This window comes from Salvelinus namaycush, unplaced genomic scaffold (assembly GCF_016432855.1).
Source record: "Salvelinus namaycush isolate Seneca unplaced genomic scaffold, SaNama_1.0 Scaffold11, whole genome shotgun sequence".
NCBI classification, from domain to species: domain Eukaryota; kingdom Metazoa; phylum Chordata; class Actinopteri; order Salmoniformes; family Salmonidae; genus Salvelinus; species Salvelinus namaycush.
This window is the reverse complement of record NW_024057786.1, coordinates 144,075-161,328: the sequence shown is the minus strand read 5'-3', so window position 1 is coordinate 161,328 and position 17,254 is coordinate 144,075. Positions and strand designations below refer to the sequence as shown.

At 43.1% G+C, this 17,254-nt stretch overlaps 1 protein-coding gene across 1 annotated transcript; it reads left to right on the top strand.

Moving 5' to 3' along the window:
• Positions 1–809: 809 nt before the first annotated feature.
• LOC120035722 (tripartite motif-containing protein 16-like) lies at positions 810–11,082 on the top strand. The gene is made up of 6 exons (XM_038982288.1): positions 810–1,406; positions 2,738–2,833; positions 8,981–9,214; positions 9,977–10,136; positions 10,262–10,321; positions 10,553–11,082. The coding sequence occupies exons 1-6, from the start codon at positions 810–812 to the stop codon at positions 11,065–11,067; spliced, it is 1,662 nt and encodes a 553-aa protein (XP_038838216.1). The 3' UTR covers positions 11,068–11,082.
• The last annotated feature ends 6,172 nt before the right edge of the window (positions 11,083–17,254 follow it).

Here is a 17,254-nt window from a genome sequence, read left to right as displayed (position 1 = left end):
TTTAAGAGGAAACATTTAAATGTCTTGGAACGGCCTAGTCAAAGCCCAGACCTCAATCCAATTGAGAATCTGTGGTATGACTTAAAGATTGCTGTACACCAGCGGAACCCATCCAACTTGAAGGAGCTGGAGAAGTTTTGCCTTGAAGAATGGGAAAAAATCCCAGTGGCTAGATGTGCCAAGCTTATAGAGACATATCCCAAGAGACTTGCAGCTGTAATTGCAGCAAAAGGTGGATCTACAAAGTATTGACTTTGGGGGGTGAATAGTTATGCACGCTCCAGTTTTCTGTTTTTTTCTCTTATTTCTTGTTTGTTTCACAATAACAAACAATTTGCATCTTCAAAGTGGTAGGCATGTTGTGTAAATCAAATGATACAAACCCCCCCAAAATCTATTTTAATTCCAGGTTGTAAGGTAACAAAATAGGAAAAATGCCAAGGGGGGTGAATACTTTCGCAAGGCACTGTAGATGGCATTACAGGGCATTCAGAAGTTATTCAGACACCTTGACTTTTTCCACATTTGGTTACATTACAGTCTTTTTCTAAAATGGATTAAATAAAATGTAACCAGGAACTATAATTTAACCTAGGAACTAAAATATTTGTCTCCTTCTCGACATTGCATGCATTTCTCTCTCTCTCCCTCCCTCTAACCCCTCCCTCTCTCTAACCCCTCCCTCTCTCTAAACTCACCTATCTGGTAGAACCAGAAAGTCCATACCTCCCAAAAACTGTCTTCTGTGGAAACAAAACTGATCTGAGTCTCTGTGTCGTCTGTCTGTGTGAGAGTGAACAACCGTCAAAATGGCTCATCAGGGAGTTCTGCTGGACCAGGACCAGTTATCTTGTTCTGTCTGTCTAGATCTACTGAAGGAACCAGTCACCATCCCCTGTGGACACAGTTACTGTAGGAGCTGTATTGAGGGCTGCTGGGATCAGGATGTTCTGAAACGGGTCTATAGCTGTCCTCAGTGCAGAGAGACCTTCACTCCAAGGCCTAATTTGAGGAAAAATAACATGTTGGCTGATATGGTGGAGAAACTGAGGAAGACAGGACTCCAGGCTGCTCCCCCTCCTGCTCTGTGCTATGCTGGACCTGGAAATGTGGCGTGTGATTTCTGCACTGGGACCAGAAAGCAGAAAGCCCTCATGTCCTGTCTGGTGTGTATGGCCTCTTACTGTGAGACTCACCTCCAATCTCACTATGAATCTCCTGCTTTGAAGAAGCACAAGCTGGTCAAAGCCACCGCACAACTACAGGAGAAGATCTGCTCTCATCATGACAAACTGCTGGAGGTTTACTGTCGTACCGATCAGCAGTGTATCTGTTATCTGTGTACAATGGATGAACATAAAGGCCATGATACAGTGTCAGCTGCAGCAGAGAGGACTGAGAAACAGGTAAGACCAGAACAACTTGCTGGTGACTGTCTGACAAACAAAAAATTAAAGATACAGTAGGAACTAAGGCTGTTTGAATATGAGATCATTCAAATGAAATGGATCCACAAATATGAACACAAACCTTGAGTATATAGATATGTTAACCCTGATTCTTCAAATGTATCACCATTTTATAAAGTCTGTTAGGTTCTGAACAGACGGAGTAAAAACTCAAACCAAGTTGATTCACCCACTGGGTCATACAGCTGCAAAGACAATGTATGATTACACAAGAACATATATTTATAACCTCATACTAGGCATGATCAACTCCTTACACATCTAGACAGCCAATACATATCTGTTGCTAGGCAGGATCAACTCCTTACACATCTAGACAGCCAATACATCTATGTTGCTAGGCAGGACCAACTCCTTACACATCTAGACAGCCAATACATCTCTGTTGCTAGGCAGGAACTGAATTGTATCCTCTCACTGGTGTAGTCATGGCCCTGTCTGATGCTTAAACCTTCGTGGGTGTGGAAGTGTATGTGTGTGAGATAGGACTGTAGTATGAGGGTCGTTATGGTGGCTTGACCTCGAGACGAATTACTCGCTCCTCCCTAGTTCTGCAGCTGGCCTGCCTTATCAGAGACTAACTAGACTGTTAAATTCCTGGCTCCTCCCTAGTTCTGCAGCTGGCCTGCCTTATCAGAGACTAACTAGACTGTTGAATTCCTGACTCCTCCCTAGTTCTGCAGCTGGCCTGCCTTATCAGAGACTAACTAGTCTGTTGAATTCCTGGCTCCTCCCTAGTTCTGCAGCTGGCCTGCCTTATCAGAGACTGAAACTAGTTGCCCTTTGTCTCCCTCTTTAGGAACATTGATATTCAACAATAACATGTTTGAACAGAATATTTCAGCACTTCCCCTTGTCTCTCTCAGTAACTTTCCATACACCCAGTTCCTATCCACCCTTCATTGACCCCAACATATACATTCCTTATACATGTAAAGTCATCAGTACATTATAGTATGGTAACATGGATAAGTATATTTCCAGCTAGAATCCAACAAGCTAAACATAATTATCATTCGTTATCAAACACCATTATCATTAGTTATCAAACACCATTGTCATTCGTTATCAAACACCCAATCAACTCCCTGATGTGTGTACTGTTAAAACTATAATCATTCACATGACTACATAATGAAATAATTTGAGACAGACTCTTCCTCAATATTTGTATCCCTATCTTCTATGGGTCCTATGTCACATGACTATACTATTGATCTACTGGACTAATAAAGCTTGATAGCTCATTGAAGAATGATTCTCCACAGAGGCAGCTGGGGATGAGTCAGCAGAAGGTCCAGCAGAGATTCCAGGAGAGAGAGAAGGAGCTGAAGGAGCTCCAACAGGCTGTGGAGTCTCTCAAGGTGAGTATTGTTGACCAGAGGAGACACACCATTTCACTTCTCTTCTCCAATCAGAGAGAGGGAGAGGGGCCCCTATCCAATCCCACTGACCCCACTGTTGGGAACAGGCTGTCTGGATCCCTTTCAGAGAATAGACTGCTTAATGTAACTGACTGGGCTACCTCATCACATAACCATGAGTAACCATGACCGACTCATGTCCCCTATACATTAACATGGAGCTCTCTCTCTCTCTTTTTTTATTTTTACCCCTTTTTACTCCTCAATTTCATGGTATCCAATTGGTAGTAGTTAAAGTCTTGTCTCATCGCTGCAACTCCCGTACGTACTTGGGAGAGGCGAAGGTCGAGAGCCATGCGTCCTCCGAAACACAACCCAACCAAGCCGCACTGCTTCTTGACACAACGCACATCCAACCCGCAAGCCAGTCGCACCAAAGTGTCGGAGGAAACACCGTACACCTGGTGATCGTGTCAGCGTGCATTGCGACCAGCCCGCCACAGGAGTCCCTAGTGTGCGATGAGAGAAGGATATCCCTACCGGCCAAACCCTCCCTAACCCGGACGACGCTCGGCCAATTGTGCGCCGCCCCATGGGTCTCCCGGTCGCGGACGGCTGCGACAGAGCCTGGACGAACCCAGAATCTCTGGTGGCAGAGCTAGACCACTGCGCCACCCAGGATGTCTCTCTCTCAATTGAATTCAATTCAAAGGGCTTTATTGGCATGGGAAATATATGTTTACATTGCCAAAGCAAGTGAAATAGATAATAAACAAAAGTGAAATAAACAACCAGAAATCAACAGTAAACATTAAACTCACAAAAGTTTCAAAGGAATAGAGACATTTCAAATGTTATAATTCAAGTTCAAACAGAGTGAGCCGTGCACCAGACTGAGTTCTGGAGGTGAAATGGAAATGAATGAGGGAGAGTTAAGTGAGGTAGAAGGTGTGGTGAAGAGTTCAGAACAAGAGCCTGGCATCAATGGACATGATAAAGAAGAATCTGGTGCAATAGGAGTTACATTGTTGGAGAAAGTGGATCCATACCTTTTGGCAGATCCATTAGTGGTTTCAGGGTGGGTGGGAAAGGAGTTGGGTGCAGTTGAATCAGTGAAGGTAACCTAGGTAACCTGTAGTGGACTTGTGATATTTGTTTGTTTCTTCTGACCAGAGGGAGTGGGCGCAAGATCTTGGGTCAAGATCTGTTTCTTGTTTGGCTCTTAGGAACAGGGCACCATTTAAAGGAGTGATTTCTGGGGTAGAGTTAAGTGTGGAGGTGGAGAAATTGAAGTTGAAGACTCCTGGTGTTTGTGATGCCCGCCGTTTGGTGTGAAGCAGACCCGGTGGTGAGCGTGGTGAAACAGAGGAGTCACTGTCAGTCCTTTTGAGTTTTGAGTCTTTACCCGACTAAGTCATGTTAGGATATATCAGTTATCCTGTTAGAGTCTTTGTGTTGAATCCACTGAGCTGTTTCAGGTGCAACGTTTATGGTCGTGTTGCAGCAGTTTGTAGGAGGGAGACTCCAAGATGTGGGAAGTGTGCAGGAGGTCATGGGATAGAGGATTGTGTAGTTTCGGTGGATAAAGTTATGTGTGTCAACTGTAGGGGTGTCCATGTTGCTGGGGATCAGAAGTGTCTGGTGAGAGAGAGGCAGGTTGAGGTGGCTACAGTCAGAGTAGTGCAGAAGGTGTCGTATGCTGAGGCAGTGAAGAAAGTAGAGGAGGATGGGTCAAGGGTGATGGATCCTGAGAGGATCCCTGTGAGTAGTAGATCTGTGCAGCACAGAGGGATAGGCCAACGAGTGATATATGCTTCAGTAAGGTTGGCTTCTTAGCGTTCATAGCAATGGTTATCAACTGTACCACAGAAATGGAACGTAAATCACAGACAATAGATGTTGTGGTGGCAGCTGCAGAGAAGTATTTGGTCATATGAGATTGGATTTCAGAAGAGTTCCAGGGTGTGTTGAGTGGTGGTGTCCCGTCCTCCCAGGTCGTTGGCATGGTGCAGGAGCAGATAGGGTCAAAGTAGTGGAATGGGGTAGTGGGTTTTTAATGAGTGTAGGGTTAGTTGGCATGGAGCAGATAGGGTCAAAGTAGTGGAATGGGGTAGTGGGTTTTTAATGAGTGTAGGGTTAGTTGGCATGGTGCAGGAGCAGATAGAGTCAAAGTAGTGGAATGGGGTAGTGGGTTTTTAATGAGTGTAGGGTTAGTTTGAAGGGTGTTACTTAGTATTATCATAATTTCCCTTTTCCCATTTTGTATCACAAAGTAAAATAGATTTATATTATAGTCCAGTTGGGGGCGGTAATGCAACATATTGGATGCCAACCCCCGTTAAACTCCAAAGAAGAAGAAACGTTATATTATGTCTATGTACAGTGTTGTAACGATGTCTCTCTCTCTCTCATTCCATCACTTTCGTGGTAGTTGGTTGTGTGGGTCTCTGGTTATGAATGGGGTGCTGAGAGACAATCGTTGATGGATATTTATAGAGCTCTGATCAGGACAACAATTGATTACAGGTGTATAGTTTATGGAACAGCAGCATATACGTGTCTTCAGAAGCTGGACAGAATCCAGTATATAGCTTTAAGGATATGTATTGGTGCTTTTAAATCAACATCTGTATGTGTCTTACTAGTGGAGGCAGGTGAGATGCCTTTGGGTATACGGCATAATAAATTGTCATTAGCTTATTGGGTTGAAAGGCTGTGAGGTTGAGCATCCCACTGCTACTGTTCTAGATGACTGTTGGGAATATACTAGTAGACAAGGCAGTGGTTTTGGTTGGACAGTTGTAGGTATCAATGTTATTATGGAGAAATTAGAAAATGGGTGTAGTAGTGAGATTCTGGTGGGTCCCAGTCCATTCGGGTGTGGAAGGAAATTAAATTGTAGACCAGTTATCTAAAAGAGCTTTAAAACAAGATATAATTGATTTTAATGTTCCACTGGGTAGAGGTGAGGCCAAATGTAAGATCAGAGACATTTTGATAGATGTTTGATAGAGATGGAACTCTGAGCACAAGGGACGGCATTTATATGTCCTCCAAAGGTCGGTGGACCAAGTTTCAAAGGTCAGATTAGGAAGGAAGAGGTGGTGTTTACTCGATTGTGTTTAGGACATTGTACATTGAACTGGTCCTTACATCTGGTTGGCAGCATGTGAATGGTTTGTGTCTGGAGGGTATGGTCAATGAAACGGTGGAGCATGTGTTGTTATATTGTTGTAAGGATATTGAAGAGAGGGAAAGATTGAAGTGTAGGGTCATTGAGGTTGGATGGAGTTGGGGGGGTTTGGGGATGGGGGAAGGTCTATTAGAAGTTAGTAGGGCTCTTTTTTATTTTCTCAGAAGTACTGAGTTAGGTAGAAGGATTTAGAGTGGTGTAAACCGTGATTGGACACACTCCAGCACAGTAGGTGGCGCCATGCACCTTTAACGTTGGTTTGTGGACCGCCATTATATCATAGAAGAAGAAGTTGGTCTGTGGGGGTTTTGTGGTTCCTGAGGAGGGCTACTATTCTTTTTTCTTTTGGTTTTCAAGTATTTTCAGAATGTATTAAAGCCAAAGCTAAAGCCCCCCTAAACAATTCACAATATCAGTCAATATATTTTCTCTGTGATTTGTTGTTTTCCCGTCAACCGTTCCATCGCATCTTAACCGTGTTACCGGGCGGGCACTAGGACCCGGGGGAGGCTGCTGCTGCAGAGGCTGCTGCACCGCTAGTGACGTCAGTCCTACTTGTAGCTCATTGTGGTCAACGTCAGCTGTGGCTCGAGACTGCTAGCTAACGGTTAACGGAGAGGAAAAGACTCTGACAGGACACATTCATGTAGATAGGCTATGATGGCAATTTGTGGTAAGTTACAATAGAGAGAGAGACTTTTCACTACTATAGACTTTGGTCATAATCAAAGCTTTGTTAACCAATACGTTTTAATGTGAGGCTGCCGGTAAGTTACAGTGTAACAGACGTTGTTAGCTAGCTAACGGAAACGTTAACGGTGTCTTTTAAATTCAACATAAGTTATGTGGCGATGATATCTAGATAACGTTGTATTTAATGTAGTTTTACTATCTGTGCCAGGCTATAAATGACACTGATGATATCTAGTTAACGTTGTATTTAATGTAGTTTTACTATCTGTACCAGGCTATAAATGACACAAATGATATCTAGTTAACGTATTTAATGTAGTTTTACTATCTGTGCCAGGCTATAAATGACACAAATGATATCTAGTTAACGTTGTATTTAATGTAGTTTTACTATCTGTACCAGGCTATAAATGACACAGATGATATCTAGTTAACGTTGTATTTAATGTAGTTTTACTATCTGTACCAGGCTATAAATGACACAGATGATATCTAGTTAACGTTGTATTTAATGTAGTTTTACTATCTGTACCAGGCTATAAATGAGACAGATGACGTAACATCAGACACATATCTTTTCATCCTCAGTTGTTTCCATTCAGTAGCCGTTGTAAAACAGTTATCAGGAGGTCATGTGTAGAAAAGGTGACAGTGTTGATCACAGCTTTCTGCTTTCCATGTAGAGGTTTTGGCAAAAACATTACATTTGATTATTTTGTCAGTAATGGCTGCAAAAATTTGAAAAAATCTTTGTTTATCTTTGTCAAACATGAGATGACACAAACACACAGAGACAGTGTTGTGGCATGGCAAAGCTACCAGGCAACTAGCAATCATGGGAACATTGGTCAGATTTGAACATCTGCCCATGCTAGTGATATTGCAGAGAGAAGGGAGTATCTGAGGAGAATTGTTGTGGTCACATCAATGTTAGGAAGACAGGGACTCTGTTTCCTGACAATGATGAATCTAGTGAAAGCACAAATAGAGAGAACTTTCTAGAATGTATGGAGCTTTTGAAGGAGTTTGACCCTTTCTGGCAAAGGTACAAGACTCCATCAAATGCGACGTATCTCCAGAATTTAGTAGCAAATAGGAGGTTCACTTTGATGCGTCCACCACAAAATAAGCATCAAAAGAGAGAAGCAGTTCTGTAATATAGGATGTAATATTTGTTTGGGATCTTACTTTTTTAAATCAGATTTTATTCCTAATTATTGTTCAGTTTTTGAAGATGTAATTTAGCTCATTAGTTGTGTTTAGTTTTGCCCCATTGTGGATGATCCTGTTTAAGATGGTCCATGTGTCTGAAAAGGTTGGGCAGCGTCCTCTGATGTCATCGATCGTAGACCAGAAATAGTCAGAAGTTGCAGTTATTTCCTACTTCCTGGTAATGCAGACATAAACACACTTGGCAACATCGAGGATGTTTACTTTCTACACCAGTTGTTATTTTCCAGTTTGGTCCTACGGGGCAGGCTACTGGGGGGGTACCAGGAGGGAGGAGAGTAGAGCAGGACCAAGAGGTGTTCTGTACCTGCCTGTCCAGGAGGGAGGAGAGTAGAGCAGGACCAAGAGGTGTTCTGTACCTGCCTGTCCAGGAGGGAGGAGAGTAGAGCAGGACCAAGAGGTGTTCTGTACCTGTCTGTCCAGGAGGGAGGAGAGTAGAGCAGGACCAAGAGGTATTCTGTACCTGCCTTTCCAGGAGGGAGGAGAGTGGAGCAGGACCAAGAGGTGTTCTGTACCTGTCTGTCCAGGAGGGGGGAGAGTAGAGCAGGACCAAGAGGTGTTCTGTACCTGTCTGTCCAGGAGGGAGGAGAGTAGAGCAGGACCAAGAGGTGTTCTGTACCTGTCTGTCCAGGAGGGAGGAGAGTAGAGCAGGACCAAGAGGTGTTCTGTACCTGTCTGTCCAGGAGGGAGGAGAGTAGAGCAGGACCAAGAGGTGTTCTGTACCTGTCTGTCCAGGAGTGAGGAGAGTAGAGCAGGACCAAGAGGTGTTCTGTACCTGTCTGTCCAGGAGGGAGGAGAGTAGAGCAGGACCAAGAGGTGTTCTGTACCTGCCTGTCCAGGAGGGGGGACGAGGCCTGGTGGACCTGGAGAGCAGGGTGGCAGCGTTCTGACTCAATGAGGTGCAGAGGCTACTGTACCTACTGTCTCTCTCTCTGTCTGTCTCTGTCTCTCTCTCTCTCTGTCTCTCTGTCTCTTTCTCTTTCTCTCACTCTCTCTGTCTCCTCTCACTCTCTGTCTCTCTCTCTTAACAGCGCTCTGCACAGGCAGCAGTGGAGGACAGTGATCAGATCTTTACTGAGCTGATCCGCTCCATTGAGAGAAGGAGCTCTGAGGTGAAGGAACTGATCAGAGCCCAAGAGAAGGCTCAAGTGAGTCAAGCTGAAGGAGTCCTGGAGCAACTGAAGCAGGAGATAGCTGAGCTGAGGAAGAGAAGCACTGAGCTGGAGCAGCTCTCACACACAGAGGATCACATCCATTTCCTCCAGGTAACTAAACTGTCTTGCTACATGTGATATGAAATTAACTTAATGTGAAACTATTCATCTCAATCATTATGTTGTCCTGTCTCTCTCTCTGTCCGTCCCTCTCTCTCTGTCCGTCCCTCTCTCTCTGTCCGTCCCTCTCTCTCTCTGTCCGCCCCCCTCTCTCTCTGTCCGTCCCTCTTTCTCTCTGTCCGTCCCTCTCTCTCTCTGTCCGTCCCTCTCTCTCTCTGTCCGTCCCTCTCTCTCTCTGTCCGTCCCTCTCTCTCTCTGTCCGTCCCTCTCTCTCTCTGTCCGTCCCTCTCTCTCTCTGTCCGTCCCTCTCTCTCTGTCCGTCCCTCTCTCTCTGTCCGTCCCTCTCTCTCTCTGTCCGCCCCCCTCTCTCTCTGTCCGTCCCTCTCTCTCTCTGTCCGTCCCTCTCTCTCTCTGTCCGTCCCTCTCTCTCTCTGTCCCTCTCTCTCTCTCTCTCTGTCTCTCTTTCTCTCCCTCTCTGTCCCTCTCTGTCTCTCTTTCTCTCTCTCTCTGTCTCTCTCTCTGTCCCTCTTTCTCTCTCGCTCTGTCCCTCTCTCTCTCTCTCTCTCTGTCTCTCTCTTTCTCTCTCTGTCCCTCTCTTTCTCTCTCTGTCCCTCTCTCTCTCTCTGTCCCTCTCTCTCTCTCTGTTGCTCGCTCTCCCTCTGTCCCTCTCTGTCCCTCTCTCTCTCTCTGTCTCTCTTTCTCTCCCTCTCTCTCTGTCTCTTTCTCTCTCTGTCCTTCTCTCTCTCTCTCCAGAGTTATCAGTCTCTCTCCAGTATCAGTGTATCTTCAGACTTACCCAGCATCGTTGTCCGTCCTCTTCAGTACTTTGGAGATGTGAGTAAGACTGTGTCTGAACTGAGAGAGAAACTAGAAGACTTCCTTAAAGGAGAATGGACCAAGATCTCCACTACAGGTGTGTTGAAAACAATAAGAACATCAACTTTAGACCATTGAAAGTTCCCTACTAGTCATATACATGTGGAATATGGTCTGATGATAACATTCCCTCTCTCTGTCAATGTGTTTGTGTGTCTGTAGTGAATATAGTGGATGTTGTACTGCCTCCAGAGCCCAAGACCAGAGAACAGTTGTTACAATGTGAGTCTCTTTATTGTGAAGTAACTAACAGTCTATTTTTACTGACACTCCTAACAATCCCTCTAGAAATATATAGCAATAGTAGATCTAATCAAAGACTGGGTATCTATCTGACTCCTCATATGTCTCTGATTTGATCTCTGCTGTGCTCTAATCAAAGACAGGGTAGATACAGTATCTGACTTAACTTATTGTTCTGACTCCCCTCATTGGTCTCTGCTCTTCTCCCAGATTCCTGTCAGCTCACACTGGACCCAAACACAGCAAACACACTCCTCTCTCTGTCTGAAGGGAACAGAAAGGTGAAACGTACAGACCACGTCCAACCATATCCTTACCATCCAGACAGATTCACCAACTACTGCCAGGTTCTGTGTAGAGAGGGTCTGTCTGGACGCTGTTACTGGGAGGTGGAGTGGACTGGTAATGTTGTTACAGCAGTCTCATATAAAGACATCAGCAGAACAGAGAGAGGTAATGATGGTGTATTTGGAAACAATAACAAGTCCTGGAGTTTAAGGTGCTCTAGTGGTGGTTATTGTTTCAGACACAATAATGTTGTGACTAAAGTATCAGGCCCTCAGTCCTCCAGAGTAGGAGTGTACCTGGATCACAAGGCAGGTACTCTGTCCTTCTACAGTGTCTCTGACACAATGACCCTCCTCCACAGAGTCCAGACCACATTCACTCAGCCCCTCTATCCTGGGTTTGGTCTCTCTGGTACCGCTGAGCTGGTTAAACTGTAGTAGGGTCCACATAGATACTAGTCATGCTGGTGTAGTCTATAGCTGAGCTGGTTAAACTGTAGTAGGGTCCACATAGATACTAGTCATGCTGGTGTAGTCTATAGCTGAGCTGGTTAAACTGTAGTAGGGTCCACATAGATACTAGTTATGCTGGTGTAGTCTATAGCTGAGCTGGTTAAACTGTAGTAGGGTCCACATAGATACTAGTCATGCTGGTGTAGTCTATAGCTGAGCTGGTTAAACTGTAGTAGGGTCCACATAGATACTAGTCATGCTGGTGTAGTCTATAGCTGAGCTGGTTAAACTGTAGTAGGGTCCACATAGATACTAGTCATGCTGGTGCAGTCTATAGCTGAGCTGGTTAAACTGTAGTAGGGTCCACATAGATACTAGTCATGCTGGTGTAGTCTATAGCTGAGCTGGTTAAACTGTAGTAGTGTCCACATAGATACTAGTCATGATGGTGTAGTCTATAGCTGAGCTGGTTAAACTGTAGTAGGGTCCACATAGATACTAGTCATGCTGGTGTAGTCTATAGCTGAGCTGGTTAAACTGTAGTAGGGTCCACATAGATACTAGTCATGCTGGTGTAGTCTATAGCTGAGCTGGTTAAACTGTAGTAGGGTCCACATAGATACTAGTCATGCTGGTGTAGTCTATAGCTGAGCTGGTTAAACTGTAGTAGGGTCCACATAGATACTAGTCATGCTGGTGTAGTCTATAGCTGAGCTGGTTAAACTGTAGTAGGGTCCACATAGATACTAGTCATGCTGGTGTAGTCTATAGCTGAGCTGGTTAAACTGTAGTAGGGTCCACATAGATACTAGTCATGCTGGTGTAGTCTATAGCTGAGCTGGTTAAACTGTAGTAGGGTCCACATAGTTACTAGTCATGCTGGTGTAGTCTATAGCTGAGCTGGTTAAACTGTAGTAGGGTCCACATAGATACTAGTCATGCTGGTGTAGTCTATAGCTGAGCTGGTTAAACTGTAGTAGGGTCCACATAGATACTAGTCATGCTGGTGTAGTCTATAGCTGAGCTGGTTAAACTGTAGTAGGGTCCACATAGATACTAGTCATGCTGGTGTAGTCTATAGCTGAGCTGGTTAAACTGTAGTAGGGTCCACATAGATACTAGTCATGCTGGTGTAGTCTATAGCTGAGCTGGTTAAACTGTAGTAGGGTCCACATAGATACTAGTCATGCTGGTGTAGTCTATAGCTGAGCTGGTTAAACTGTAGTAGGGTCCACATAGATACTAGTCATGCTGGTGTAGTCTATAGCTGAGCTGGTTAAACTGTAGTAGGGTCCACATAGATACTAGTCATGCTGGTGTAGTCTATAGCTGAGCTGGTTAAACTGTAGTAGGGTCCACATAGATACTAGTCATGCTGGTGTAGTCTATAGCTGAGCTGGTTAAACTGTAGTAGGGTCCACATAGATACTAGTCATGCTGGTGTAGTCTATAGCTGAGCTGGTTAAACTGTAGTAGGGTCCACATAGTTACTAGTCATGCTGGTGAAGTCTATAGCTGAGCTGGTTAAACTGTAGTAGGGTCCACATAGTTACTAGTCATGCTGGTGTAGTCTATAGCTGAGCTGGTTAAACTGTAGTAGGGTCCACATAGATACTAGTCATGCTGGTGTAGTCTATAGCTGAGCTGGTTAAACTGTAGTAGGGTCCACATAGATACTAGTCATGCGAATGGTGATGGTCCCCAGAGGTCCGTTTTTCTTTACAATAATTTGTTTTTTTGTCTATGTAGTTGAATTAAAATGATCAATGTTTTCATATTTTTGTAATTGCAATGTTTTAATCTTGTACATTTCCATGAATCATGATGTTTGGTGTTGATATATATTGGTTGTCATTCAGAACCATTGATATGTTTTCTCAGTTGGTTCTCTGTCTCTATGTAATTCTCCTCAGTATCATTGATCAGCTTGTTGGTCCTAATTGATGTGTTCTCTGTCACCTGGAGCTGCATGGAAAATGGTCCAGGAACTAAAGGACATTTCAGGACTAGTCAGCCCACTACAAGCTGGTATCACTTACTTTCTACTAAACTATATGGACTGGTTTCCCAGACATAGATTAATCCTAGTCCTGGACTAAAAAGTATGTTCAATGTAGATGTCCAGGAAACCGTCCCTAAATGTGTCACCTTTCATCCTCCCATACTGCTCAGTCCAGCAACATTAAACCTGTCCAGCAGGTGGTGCTATTGACCAAACAATAAAACCAGCAGATATCTTGACTTGCCACTCAGTATATCAGTAATGTTCAGAATAGTACTTTAATATCATTGGAGATTGATGGTCTTTTTAATCCACTATCCAGAGTCAGGAACAGATGAAGTTAGGTCTGCTACTGTTCAGTGATTAAATATGATTTATGGTGATGGGAAATAATAAAAAACACTAAACTTCATCTAGTAATAGTTTTCCTTTGTTATTTATTCCAAGGTGTGTCTTTAACTTGTAAATGTATTGTGTGGAGGTGAGCTAGTGGTGTGGCTGATAGAATAGAATGAAAAGGGAGGAGGGTAGGAAGAGGGGAGGAGTGAAGGGCTGTTCAAGAAACCAGATGAGGAAGAGGAAGATGTTCAGGGGAATTACTGTCTCTGTTCCAAATGGTTCCCTAGTCCCAAGTGCTTCTGACCAGGTCTAAAGTAGTGTTCTACGTAGGAAATAGCGTGTAGATTTATTACAATATCATGCTTTAGTGTTTGGCACAACAATATATTAGATCTCCCACCACTTCCTGTCTGTCATCCCCCAGTTCTGTTAAGACTTCCTCTCATTGAACTGGGCCTCATTCTAAATGGTCACTTTGTATTGATAGTCCATACTGGTCTTTACTATGGTTCAACATACAGTACCTGTATTGATAGTCCATACTGGGCTTTACTATGGTTCTACATACAGTACCTGTATTGATAGTCCATACTGGGCTTTACTATGGTTCTACATACAGTACCTGTATTGATGAGGGCCTCATCATCCGGCTGCACAAAGAAAGCCAGGGACTGCAGTGTGCTCCAGTCTCCAGCAGGGGGCAGTAAAACCCTATGGACCTGAAAGAGACTGCAGTGCGCTCCAGTCTCCAGCAGGGGGCAGTAAAACCCTATGGACCTGAAAGGGACTGCAGTGTGCTCCAGTCTCCAGCAGGGGGCAGTAAAACCCTATGGACCTGAAAGAGACTGCAGTGCGCTCCAGTCTCCAGCAGGGGGCAGTAAAACCCTATGGACCTGAAAGGGAAAGTGAGGAGTAAAAATCAAAGGTGAATTTACATTGATGTTTCCACGGAGACCTGAATCATATTCACGAGGCACCAAACTGAAGAAAATGAACTGAAACAGGGAGGGACTAACTGAACCAAAATAATTATGTTGCTAAATGTTTTGCTACAGTGTTCTCTAACGAATACAACCCTGGATTCAAATACTATTTGAAATCTTACAAATACTTTGAGCATTTCCTTTAGTCCTCCAGGTGGGCGTGGTTTGTTTGTACTTTTAGGACTTTTCTATTGGTTCCATTACAACAAACTCAATCAACCACTGCTTATTAAATATTCAACATTATTTTAACGCAGGTCTGTTTCCACGTGCAATAAGCCTGTAACGTCTTGTATGATCTCATCAGGTAAAGGTGTGTCAAATGGAAGGGCAAGTCTCACCACTGAGAGGAAAACATCACTGGTCCACCTCTGCATCAGGTCAGCTATGTTGATCAGTACTGTCCCAGGGATGCTGGGAGCAGAGATGAACTCCCCTGACCTGGTACCACCTATGGAGTTGTCATTTTAATATCAGTTTAACCCCATTACTGCTATAACACATAAACCATGTTAAAACCTGTTAAGGATAGAGGGCGCTATTTTTACTTTGGGGGAAAACCGTGCCCAATTTAAACGGCCTCGTACTCTATTCTTGCTCGTACAATATGCATATTATTATTACTATTGGATAGAAAACACTCTCAAGTTTCTAAAACCGTTTGAATTATATCTGTGAGTAAAACAGAACTCATTTTGCAGCAAACTTCCTGTCAGAAAGCCCTCTGTTCCAGGGCCTCCCTAATCGTTTGCTTGAATTCTATTAGTATACATGCACTTCATACGCCTTCCACAAGATGTCAATAGGCTGTGAGAGGTGAAATGGGGTCTCTAGCTCTGTCTATGGTGAAAAGAGACAGCTTGGAATGACATGACCCCAGAATTCCCTTGTTCAGGAAGCGCATAAAGGTCATCAGTATTGGCCTCTGAAAAGCATTCGTTATAGACGTCTTATATCTCCGGCTTTGATTTTATTTGATAAATGTAATAATATCATCGTGAAGTATGTTTTTTCAATATAGTTTTATTAGATTATTGAAATATTTTCGGGAGTTTAGGCGTGTTGCGTTCTTTGCGTTTGGTGACGAAGGAGAGCTTAGCGCCACTTGGCTAGTTTTGCTTGCTCATTCGAGAGGGAAAAATGCCATTCTAAAACCGAACAACGATTGTTCTGGACAAAGGACCCCATGTACAACATTCTGATGGAAGATCATCAAAAAGTAGGACCCATTTATGATGGTATTTCATATATCTGTCGAACATGTTTACTTTTAGTTAGCGCCCAGATTTTGGGGGGGCTCTCGCAATAACGTAAGCTGCATATCGTAATGAAGTTATTTTTAGAATTCTAACTAGGCGATTGCATTAAGAACTAGTGTATCTATCATTTCCTATACAACATGTATTTTTTTGTAACGTTTATGAATAGTTATTTGGTCAGAATAGGTGAGTGTCATAAAAATATCCGGACATTCTGGGAGAAAGATGCTACGTTAGCACAATGTATAACCACTGATTTCAGCTCTAAATATGCACATTTTCGAACAAAACATAAGTGTATGTATAACCTGATGTTATAGGACTGTCATCTGATGAAGCTTATCAAGGTTAGTCAAAAATTATATATCTTTTGCTGGTTTGTTACGATCGCTAACTTTTGCTGCTGGTAAATGGCTTGTGTTTCTGGCTATTGTGGTAAGCTAATATAACGCTATATTGTGTTTTCGCTGTAAAACACTTAAGAAATCGGAAATATTGGCTGGATTCACAAGATGCTTGTCTTTCATTTGCTGTACACCATGTATTTTTCAGAAATGTTTTATGATGAGTATTTAGGTATTTCACGTTGGTGTCTGTAATTACTCTGGCTGCTTCGGTGCTATTTGTGACGGTAGCTGTGATGTAGCTGCAATGTAAAACTGATTTATACCTCAAATATGCACATTTTTCGAACAAAACATAGATTTATTGTATAACATGTTATAAGACTGTTATCTGATGAAGTTGTTTCTTGGTTAGTTTGGTTGGTTCTTGGATAGTTAGGTTGGTTTTGTGCATGCTACCTGCATGCTACCTGTGCTGTGAAAAATGTCTGTCCTTTTTTGTATTTGGTGGTGAGCTAACATAAATATACGTGGTGTTTTCGCTGTAAAACATTTAAAAAATCAGACATGTTGGCTGGATTCACAAGATGTTTATCTTTCATTTGCTGTATTGGACTTGTTAATGTGTGAAAGTTAAATATTTCTAAAAAATATATTTTGAATTTCGCGCCCTGCACTTGAAGTGGCTGTTGTCATATTGTGCCCGGCTTCGGGCTTGCAGCCCAAAGAAGTTAATGCAAAGGTTAAAATGTTGTGGAATTACAGGTCATGATCTAGATTGGTTTATTAATTACCTATCAAATCGTACACAATGTGTAATGGAGGATCGTTGTAAATCTGAGTCCATAGAGTTAGAGGTGTGCTCAGGTGTTCCGCAAGGTTCTATTTTGGGCCCACTGATGTTCCTTTTTTATATCAACAACATTTGGGATCTTAATGAAACAGCGGATGTTCATTTTGTATATCAACAACATTGTGGATCTTATTGAAACAGCGGATGTTCATTTTGTATATCAACAACATTGGGGATCTTAATGAAACAGCAGATGTTCATTTTAATGTAGATGATACTGTTCTTTATTCAAGTGGTAGTAGTTTATCTTTAGCTTTTGAAAATGCCCAAAGAGCATTTAACATCATACAACAGAATCTGTATGATTTGAAGCTGATTCTGAATTTCAAATGCCAGGCATGTTACTAATCATGTCATTGCTACATTGTCTGGACATACTATAGAGCAGGTCA

Excerpts from the sequence above, each read along its gene's own strand:
- LOC120035722 (XM_038982288.1), top strand. The coding sequence starts at position 810 with ATGGCTCATCAGGGAGTTCTGCTGGACCAGGACCAGTTATCTTGTTCT. Across the intron at positions 2,834-8,980 it reads AGGCTGTGGAGTCTCTCAAG|CGCTCTGCACAGGCAGCAGT; the intron begins GTGAGTATTGTT and ends CTCTCTTAACAG. Across the intron at positions 10,322-10,552 it reads CAGAGAACAGTTGTTACAAT|ATTCCTGTCAGCTCACACTG; the intron begins GTGAGTCTCTTT and ends CTCTTCTCCCAG.